The sequence below is a fragment of the Plecotus auritus genome, assembly GCF_963455305.1.
Source record: "Plecotus auritus genome assembly, chromosome: 1".
In the NCBI taxonomy this organism is placed as follows: domain Eukaryota; kingdom Metazoa; phylum Chordata; class Mammalia; order Chiroptera; family Vespertilionidae; genus Plecotus; species Plecotus auritus.
Genome location: NC_137770.1, coordinates 153,427,508 through 153,438,540, shown reverse-complemented (window position 1 = coordinate 153,438,540; position 11,033 = coordinate 153,427,508). Strand labels below are relative to the sequence as shown.

The window sequence follows — 11,033 nt, the reverse complement described above, 5'->3', positions numbered from 1 at the left end:
TAACATGGGTAATTCTGGCTCTTAAAAAATGTTAACATACAGGCTAAATTGCCTTGAGACTGTGATGGAACTAGTCAAATGTTCATAAAGAAATTTTATTTCAGAATACTGTATTTTTGCTCTATGACAAATGTAGCTATCACTTACAATTTTAGTTTTTCATGAAAAGGAAAGATCCTTGTGCTTAAACAGGCTACTTCCTTTTCACAGTTTGTTTAAGGTACTGCTCTTAAGCTTTGGACTTTTTTTTAATGGAATGAGACCAAAAACTAAATGAAATGTGTCCCTAGGTTGTAGAAGAGCGAAATTACACTCAGAGGCAACCTTCTTCAGAACAGAACACCAGAATATTACAAGATGGAATTCTGACCAAACACTTTTGCAAACCAAAGGTGATAGAAATAGCTCATAAGAAAATAAATTCTGAGGTAGTTTATTTAGTCATTTGCAAATGTACCAGCATGTGAGTATGTGTGAGTTTGTATATATTTAACAAAATACTGTACAATGGAAACTGTAGGGGATTTAAAAAGCATATGTGTGTGTGTGTGTGTGTGTGTGTGAGAGAGAGAGAGAGAGAGAAAGAGAGAGAGTGTTGGCTTTTTGGATCCATTGGATAAAGTGATATTGTTAATTCAAATCTGTTTTTCTTATGTAGTCACATTCACAATGGCCTCATCCAAAGAGAAGGCTTTTAATATTTTCCATAAGAATTGATGTGTTGTCCATGATCTCAAAGGTATTGCTACAAACAATAGATGTTCCAGATTTTGGCAGTGATTTCATTTCCTGATATATTAATATAGAGGTTAGTTTTCACTTCCAGTGTTGGTATGGAGGAAAGTAATTGCAGGTACAGAGATCACATTTTAGATGTCATTCTTCTACTTTTGAGAAGAGACTTCTGAAGAGAATGCAAGCCATAATATGTATTTAGTGATAATTTATTGGTAAATATTTTAGTGTATTCCCCCCATTTCACATTTAATACTACTTTAAACATCATGAACAAGAAATAAAAGTTATTGAAGCAACAAATAATCTCATGATTTTCTAAGAAGACTGTAAATTTTATCCTACTTATTATTTGTTTTTTGAAACATAGGCTTCTTTTGTGTTTCTATATCCACACTGGAGGAGAACTATGGGTTGGTACAAGAGCAGAAATTGTGGGGTCTGAAAACCTGGGGAAAATCCTGGACTTGCTTATCTTTTTAACCCCTCCATTGCAGATTGTGATAACTGAATGAGTTCATTGATGGATGTAGAAGTGCTTAGGAAAATGCTTGATTATCAGTTATTAGTAGAGGTAGTTTTTATAACTGATTGTGAAAATAATAGAAAAGTGGAATACCTATGGGATAATATTGGGGAAAAAAGTATTTTAGGAAATTTAGTTTGTCCTAATATTAGCGTAGTTAATACTCTTACTGTGGGGTAGCTATATGTTCAGACTGTCATATCAACTTGTAAGTGTAGAGTTATTAGTCTTTTACTTAAATGCATTCTGGGTTTGTGATGATTTAGAAAAACCCTTCCTAATTCTGAGACTCTTAAAATTCTGTTGTGATTTTTTTTCACTTAAAAAATTCATCATATTATATTACATTTTTGAACTTTGGAGAATTTATGCTTGTATAAAGTTAGAGGTTTGGATCCAACTCTATTTTTTTTCCAGTGGGATATCCAATTATTGCAACTTTTTATTATAAACATAGGTTATTCTTTAATTTCACAGGCTATCATGACATGTCATTTCAATGTTTTAGCTAAAAGTCTCCTTTGTGTTACTTAGGTTTCTGAGAGTTCTGACAAAGAAAAAAGTCTATTGCATGAAAATCGCATGTTGTGGGATGAAATTGCCAAGTTAAGACTGGAAATACACACAGTAAAAAATCAGACCCATGAAACGGGAAAAAAATATATTGAGGACATTGCAATTGTCAAAGAAAAGAATGACCATCTTCAAAAGAAAATAACAGAAACAGCATTTCAACACAATGCGCAGCTTGAAGTTCTGAGAGCTGAGTGTATAATGCTAAACTCTAAACTGGAGAATGAACAACAAAACAGAGGAAGACTGGAAGCAGAAGTTGAATCATACCGGCCTAGACTGGCTACCGCTGTACAGGATCAAGAGCATTGTCAGACATCAAAAAGAGACCTACAACTTGCTTTCCAGAGAGCAAGAGATGAATGGTTTTGTTTATGGGACAAAATGAATTTTGATATGTCTAACCTAAAACAAAACAATGAGATTCTTTCTCAACAACTTTCTAAAGCAGAAAGTAAAATCAATAGCTTAGAAATCGAGCTTCATCACACAAGAGATGCTCTCAAAGAAAGGATACTAGTTTTAGAAAGAGACCTCAGTCAAAAACAGTGTCAACAGGAGGAAGCTGAACACGTGTATCAAGAGGAACAAGGTAAAGTGGATAAAGACATTGGAAAGCAGGAATCCTTACAGGAGAAGCTATCTCATCTACAGAGTGAAAATATGTTGCTTCGACAGCAACTGGATCAGGCTCACAACAAAGCTGACAGGGAAGAAAAGACAGTAATGAACATCCAAGACCAGATTCTGGAAATCATAAAAATATTTGATGGTGAAAATGAAAATTATGTTCTTATGCTGAGTGAACTAATTAAGAAGCTAATCAACGAATGGCATCATTTTAAAGAAAGAATACATCAGTATGAAAATGATCATGTAGAAAGAGATGTAAGTATCCAGAGAGATAAGTATTTTTCAAATTTTTTAAGAGAAAATTCAGAGTAATATTTGATTATGGCTAAATGTTGAATCTAGTTGAATATTAAAAATGTAAAGATTGCCCTGACCGGTTTGGCTCAGTGGATAGAGCGTCGGCCTGCGGACGGAAGGGTCCCGGGTTCAATTCCGGTTAAGGGCATGTACCTGGGTTGCAGGCACATCCCCAGTGGGAGGTGTGCAGGAGGCAGCTGATTGATGTTTCTCTCTCATCGATGTTTCTAACTCTCTATCCTCTCCCTTTCCTCTCTGTAAGAAATCAATAAAATATATTAAAAAAAAAATGTAAAGATTATGGCCCTAGCTGGTTTGGCTCAGTGTCTAGAGCATTGGCCTGAGGACTGAATGGTCCCAGGTTCAATTCTGGTCAAGGGCACATGCCCGGTTGCAGCCTCAGTCCCCAGTAGGGGTGTGCAGGGGATAGTCAATCAATAATTCTCTCTCATCATTGATGCTTCTATCTCTCTCTCCATCTCCCTTCTTCTCTGAAAGCAATAAAAAAATATATTTTTTAAAAAATGTTCAGTGTATAAATGTGTTTGCTCTATCAGCTTTAAAGCAAACGTTGTATCCGGTAGATGAACATTAAACCTGAGAGGTGCTTTGTTTTGAGTAAAGACATTGTGCTGCCCATGAAATTTTAATAGGTTACATTATATATTATTAATAGATATAAATTTATATTAATAATTTAGTTTTATATTAATAGAATAATAATTTAATTTTTCTGTCACCAAATTTAAAACCATTAGGAAGTAGGTAAATGGAAATGCTCTACCTAAAATGAGTATTTTGGAATTAAGAATCAGTTAAGTGGATTAATTTGACAGCTAAGTTCAGACTGCCCAGATGAACTGAAATGTAGATGCTGTATCATATACCACCTTTCCTTCAATAGCTTCTTATACGTTTTAGTTTGTATAATGTTATTTTTATTCATGCCAATTTGAATTAAATTTGGAAATATTTCAGACTCGAGTAATATATTCATATGACCTCTCAACTCTTTTAAAGGCATCTACTTTTCATTAAATCATAATTCTTGGACAAATGTGATGAGTTTTAGCAAACCTATACTTGATTTAATCTTTCCACTATAGTTTACAATTTTCTTTGAATATTTTTACAAATAATGTGCTCATGTTTCTCATTTTGAGGCCTAATTACTATCATTTGGGATAAGTTTGTCCAAGACAGAGAGAATTGTAGCTCTCTGTGATTTATTAACTTGGCATTGGATCTTCATTTCAGATTAGTGAGGGGTGGCAGGGTTTATGTGTAGCAGGGAGGGAGGTGAAGACCTGGTTACCTAAGGCCTTGAAGGACATTCAAATGACTTACTTTTCTTCTAAGTTAGGAACATATTGGAAGGATTTGAACAGGGGATTGAATGTGTGAGGAACTCTGAAGTTAATTAAAGCCTCTGGTTGAAAAATAAATAAAAAGAGAAAAAATTCCATAATATTGAATTTACTACCACTTGATCCACCTACATGTCCATTTCTCTTTGAGATGTCAGTAGATTGTATAGCTTTGAGATTTATGGGGGATGAGAGTGGGGCTGAATCAGCTGTCTGATTAGGCAGGAGGGTTACATTTTCTGTGACTTTAACCTGATTAAGCAAACAGGAACATGTCCATATGAGGAAAAGAAGGTGAATTGATGTAGCTGGTGATATTTTTCCAGTCATAGATTATTGTCATAACATTATGATAGTAATATATGACTCTAACAAGGTACACCCAGGGTGGGACAAAAGTAGGTTTATACTTTTTATAGTTTTTTGCATGGAGAATAACACAACAATTAGTTAATAACAATACAAGAATAAACTCTGTGTTTCACGTACTCACAACTGTTAATCTTTTGTCTCATCCTTTATGTGAAGTTATGTATTATTAACATAATTTAATAATAATGTGATTTATAAAATCAGTAACAGAAATATCTTACTAGGCTGTTGTGAGACAACTTCAACAAGAACTGGCTGATACCAAAAGAAAACTATCTACAATAGAGGTTTTTCTGGAGATTGAATCACGTCATCCTATGCATTTAGAAGATAAGAAACAAGATTTCAAGAACAAACTAGATCAAAGCAGAAGTCAAGTATGTATGAAATTTAACCTGTTCTCAGTTAAACTATAGCTGGTTAAATGATATAAAGTGTTTTAGGATACTACTCATCGTGGCTGCTTTCTTATGTATTTCATCGTGATTAATTTATTGTAATTGTATTATCTTTATAGTGCTCTTATATCTGGCTTTTATTCTGCCATTTGTATATTTTCTAATATTTACCCTTAGGAAAGTTGAGAATTATGCATCATTCTTCATAGAAATCAAGAGGCTTTGTTTTCTACTAAATAATATTGCAGTTCATGCCATTAGAAAAGCAACCTCACAACTTGTTTTCAGTTAAGCTCTTCACCTTGGGCTTCCTGGAGGTGTAGTAAGACAGTGCCTTTAAGACTCTTACATTCTGAAAATCCTTTGAGGCACCACGTAAATGTTTCTGAGGTCTTAGGGTTTTATCAGTCTTGGCTTCATACTTAGACCATGTCTTCCTGGACACCTTGGATTTGATGTTAGCCCAGAGCCATTTCTTTATTTTAGCACTAGAGGCTCCGTGCATGAAATCGTGCACGGGTGCAGTCCCTAGGCCTGACTGGCAATCGAAGAGCAAGTTTCTGGCATGGAAGGGCAGGTCCCAGCTGACCTCTGGGCCCTGGGCAGCACCTGGGCCCCCAGGCCCCTGTGCACCCCCTTCTGCCTGATTCACAGCACCCAAGTCCCCACACGGAGATTCATTGAGCACGGCTGGATGCCACGGGCCCAGGCACAGATTCATCAACAAATCAACAAACAACAAGTGCTGGGCTTCCCAGCAGCGTTACATGGAAACTGGGCAGGCAGCGTGAGCTCTTCCGGCTGGCGCTGCAGACTGGCTTCTGTGCAAACCCATGGAAAGCTTGACCGGCCCCTGTGGTCCCGGCGGCTGCGGCCCGGCTCACCCCAAAGACACCACGTGTGTGAGTCCTGGTGTCCCGGGGGAGGGTAGCTGGGGGAGTGAGAGTGAGCTCGGCAGAACCTCGCATTCTCACTGCACCTCTGTCTCCATCACCCCCGCCCTCAGGTAGCCAGCGAAAGGTCACAGCCCCACGTCATAGCGAGCAGTCGAACTCCTGGTCTCCCAGTCGAACTCTGAATGACTGCCCGAGGAGACAAGTTGCATTATTAGGCTTTTATTATATGGGATTGTCTTTCTTTAGCTTATCTTTCTCATCGATTTCTCTTTCACCAGCTTCCTAGCAAGAATACCTGTCATACTCGTTTCAGTGTCATTTTGTTCACTTGTCCAGAAGCAATTGCTGTCCGCCTCCTCAGAGACCATCAGGCCTCCACTCACCATTTCTTGGAGGCCCTTTTGGCTTTTATTCTCACGCTTCTCTACATTATGTCAGGTTCCATCCACCTGCAGTTCAAAGGCACTCCCAACGTGTATGTGTTTCTTTTTTAGTGTCAGCACTCTGTTTTTATTTTATTTTTTTATTGTTTAAAGTATTACATGTGTATCCTTTTCTCCCCATTTTTTATCCCTCCCCAGCCACGCCCACCCTCCAGGACAAGCCCCCACTGCCCCAGTGTCTGTTACCATTGGTTATGCTAATATACATGCATACAAATCCTTTGGTTGGTCTCTTGCCCCCCATTCCCCACCATCCCTGCCTTTCCTCTGAGGTTTCATGGTCTGTTTGGTGTTTCACTGTCTCTGGATCTATTTTTGTTCATCAGTTTATGTTGTTCATTATATTGCACAAATGAGTGAGATCATATGATATTTATCTTTCTTTGACTGGGTTATCTAGCTTAGCATAATGCTCTCCAGGTCCATCCATGCTGTTGCAAATGGCAAAAGTTCCTTCTTTTTTATGGCAGCATAGTATTCCATTGTATAGATGTACACAGGATTTAATCCACTCATCTGCTGATGGGCACTTAGGCTGTTTCCAAATCTTAGCTATTGTAAATTGTACTTGTATGAACATAGGGGTGTATATGACTTTTCTGATTGGTGTTTCTGATTTCTTGGTATATACTCTTATAAGTGGGGTTACTGGGTCAAATGGGAGTTCCATTTTTAACTTTTGAGGAAACTCCATACTGTTTTCCACAGTGGCATTCCCACCAAAAGTGCATGAGAGTTCCTTTTTCTCCACATCTTTGCCAGCACTTGTTGTTTGTTGATTTGTTGATGATAGCCATTCTGACAGGTGTGGGATGGTACCTAATTGTTGTTTTGATTTGCATCTCCCAGATGATTAGTGACTTTGAGCATATTTTCATATGTCTCTTGTTCTTCTTTAGGTCCTCTTTTGAAAAGTGTTTATATAGTTCCTTTGCCCATTTTGTTATTAGATTGTTTATCTTCCTTTTATTAAGTTGTATGAGTTCTCTGTAAATTTTGAAGATTAAACCCTTATCAGAGAACAGTGGCTTTGTAATACAGCTTGATATCTGGTATTGAGATCCCACCTACTTTGTTCTTCTTTCTCAGAATTGCTGCAGCTATTTGGGGTCTTTTTTTTTTTTACTAGTATATTCCAGATGAATTATTGGAACGTTCATTCTAGGTCTGTGAAATATGCTGTTGCTATTTTAGTGGGGAGTGCATTGAATCTATAGATTGCTTTGGGTAGTATGGACATTTTAATGATGTTGATTCTACCAATCCATGAACATGATATGTTCTTCCATCTGTTTACATCTTCCTCTATCATTTTTTTTCAGTGTCCTGTAGTTTTCTGAATGTAGGTCTTTTACCACCTTAGTTACATTTATTCCTAAGTATCTTAATTTTTTTGATGCGATGGTAAATGGGATTTTTTAAAAATCTCTCTTTTCTGTAAGTTCACTATTGGTGTATAGAAATGCCATAGATTTCTTGGCATTCATTTTGTATCCTGATACATTGCTGAATTCATTTTTTAAGTCTAACAATTTTTTGATGGACTCTTTAGGATTTTCTATGTACAGAAGCATGTCATCTGCAAATAATGTCAGTTTTACATTTTCTTTTCCAATTTGGATACCTTTTATTTCTTCTTCTTGTCTGATGGATATGGCTAGCATTTCCAGAACTATGTCAAACAGGAGTGGTGAGAGTGGGCATCCCTGTCTTGGTCCTGTTCTTAGGTGAAATGGTTTTAGTTTTTGCCCATTGAGTATGATGTTGGCTGTGGGTTTGTCATCTATGCATGTTATCATGTTGAGGTATGATCCTTCTATTCCCACCTTGCTGAGAGTTTTTATCAAGAAAGGGTGTTGGATTTCGTCAAATGCTTTTTCTGCATCAATTGATATGACTGTGTGATTTTTATCTCTCAGTTTTTTTATGTGATGTATCACGTTTATTGATTTGCGGATATTGTAGCATCCTTGCATTCTTGGGATAAATCCTACTTGGTCATGGTGTATGATCTTTCTGATGTATTGCTGTATCCAATTTGCTAGAATTTTGTTGAGGATTTTGGCATCTATGTTCATGAGGGATATTGGCCTGTAATTCTCTTTCATTGTGTTGTCTTTATCTGATTTTGGTATTAGGGTAATGTTGGCTTCACAGAATGAGCTTGGAAGTGTTCCTTCCTCTTGAATTTTTTTGAATAGTCTGAGGAGGATAGGTTTTAGTTCCTCCTTGAATATTTGATAAAGTCCCCTGTGAAGCCATCTGGCCTTGGGCTTTTGTTTGCTGGAAGCTTTTTGATGACTGCTTCAATTTCCTCCCTAGTTGTTGGCCTATTGAGATTTTTAGAATCTTCCTGAGTGAGTTTTGGAAGGTCGTATTTTTCTAAGAATATGTCCATTTCCTCTAGGTTTTCTAGTTTGTTGGAATAGAGTTGTTAATAGTATTTTTTCACAATCCCTTGTATTTCTGTGGGGTCTGTTGTTATTTCAACTCTTTCATTTCTGATTTTGTTTATTTGGATACTCTCTTTGCTTATTGATGGGCCTGGCTAGAGGTTCATCAATTTTGTTTATACTTTCAAAGAACCAGCTCTTGGTTTCATTGATCTTTTGTTTTGTTTTTGTTTTGTTTTCTTTGTTTGTTGATTTGTCTCCATGTCATTTATTTTGCTCTGATCTTTATTATTTCCTTCCTGCTGATCACACTTGGATTTTCTTGTTGCTCTCTTTCTAATTATTTAAGTTGTAGAGTTAGATAATTTATTACATTTTTTTCTTGTTTTTTTTGAGGTAGGCCGGTAGAGCTATAAACTTCCCTCTCAGGACTGCTTACGCTATGTCCCATAGATTTTGGATTGTTGTGTTTTCATTGTCATTCATTTCCAGGATTTTTTAATTTCTTGTTTGATCTCTTTGGTAACCCACCCATTGTTTAATAGTGTGCTATTCAGGTTCCAAGTGTTTGAGGTTTTTTTTATTGTTTTTGTTGTAGTTTATTTCTAATATTATGCTATTGTGGTCTGAGAAGATGCTTGATATGATTTCAATCTTCTTGAATTTGGAGAGACTTTGCCTGTGACCCAATATGTGGTCTATCTTTGAAAATGTCCCAGGTGCACTTGAGAAGAACATATATTTTGTGGCTTTGGGGTGAAATGTTCTGAAGATGTTAATTAAGTCCATCATCTGATCTAGTGAGTCATTTTGGATTTCTGTGTCTTTGCTGATTTTTTGTCTAGAGGATTTATCCAGTGATGCCAGTGGAGTATTAAAGTCCCCTACTATGTTTGTATTGTTGTCTATCTCTCCCTTTATATCATCCAGGAGCTGTTTTTGTTTTGTTTTGTTTTTTGTATTTGGGTGCTCCTGCATTGGGTGAATATATGTTTACCAGTGTTATATCGTCTTTTTGTATCGATCTCTTTAGTATTATGAAGTGGCCTTTCTTATCTCCTGCTATGGCCTTCATTTTGAGGTCTATTGCTACCCCAGCTTTTTTCCCATTTCCATTTTCCTGGAAGATATTTTTCCATCCCTTCACTTTCAGTCTGTGTGACTCCCTTGTTCTGAGGTGGGTCTCTTGCAGACAGCATATATATGGGTCATGATTTTTTTATCCATTTAGCCACTCGATTTCTTTTGATTGTAGCATTTAGTCCATTTACATATGAAGTTATTATTGATAGGTACTTGTTTGTAGCTATTTTTATTTTTTGTGCCTGTGTTCCTTCTTCCCTTCCTATTTTTTCCTTTTACAGCAGTCAAGTTAGCATTTCTTGCACTGCTGGCTTGGTGGTAATAAACTCCCTTAATCTTTTTTTTTTTTAAATATATTTTATTGATTTTTTATAGAGAGGAAGGGAGAGGGATAGAGAGCTAGAAACATCGATGGGAGAGAAACATCGATCAGCTGCCTCCTGCACACCTCCTACTGGGGATGTGCCCGCAACCAAGGTACATGCCCTTGACCAGAATCGAACCTGGGACCTTTCAGTCCACAGGCCGACGCTCTATCCACTGAGCCAAACCGGTTTCGGCTCCCTTAATCCTTTTTTTGTCTGTGAAGCTCCTGATTTCCCTTTCAATTTTGAATGATAGCCTTGCTGGATTCAGTCCCTTGCTTTCTGTCACTTTGTTTATTTCATTCCATTCTCTTCTGGCCTGATGTGTTTCTGTTGAGAAATCAGTTGATAGTCTAATGGGAGATCCCTTATAATTATTTTCTGTCTCTCTCGGTCAGCCTTTAAGACTCTTACTCTGTCGTTGGTGTTTGCCAATTTAATTATGATGTATCTTGGTGTCGGTTTTTTTGGGTTCATCTTGTTTGGGACTCTGTGTGCTTCTTGGACTTGTGAGTTTTTTCTTCCCAATATCAGGGAAGTTTTATGTCATTATTTCTTCAAGCAGGTTTTTTATTCTTTGCTCAGTTTCCTCTTTTCTGGCACCCCTATCATGCAGATGTTGTGCATTTCCTGTTGTCCCATAGCTACCTTAGGCTCTTCTCCTGCTTTTAAGATTTGTTTTTCCCAGTTGCTGCTCTGCTTGGGTGGTTGTTTTTTGTTTTTGTACCTTGTCTTCTAGTTCGCTTATGCAGTCTCAGCTTCCTCTAATCTACTGTTGATACTTTCCATTGTGTTCTTTATTGCAGCTATGTCATTCTTCACTTCCACTTGCTTCTTCTTCATTTCCCCTTGATTCTTATATATGTTGAATTTGTCTTCCATCCTTTTCAGCATCCTTATAACCATTGATCTGAATTGTTTCTCTTACAAATTGCTTGCCTCCATTTTGTTT

The 11,033-nt window shown here is 37.0% G+C and overlaps 1 protein-coding gene across 2 annotated transcripts in view; it reads left to right on the top strand.

Moving 5' to 3' along the window:
* The window catches only part of LOC308247475 (ankyrin repeat domain-containing protein 26-like), a 32,915-nt gene that overhangs the window by 17,166 nt on the left and 4,716 nt on the right, over window positions 1-11,033 (top strand). For both annotated transcript variants that reach the window (XM_080666648.1, XM_080666649.1), the window contains 3 exons: window positions 291-392; window positions 1,796-2,722; window positions 4,728-4,880. In XM_080666648.1, the coding sequence (XP_080522774.1) occupies window positions 291-392; window positions 1,796-2,722; window positions 4,728-4,880 (1,182 nt within the window). The remainder of the gene's footprint in view (window positions 1-290; window positions 393-1,795; window positions 2,723-4,727; window positions 4,881-11,033) is intronic.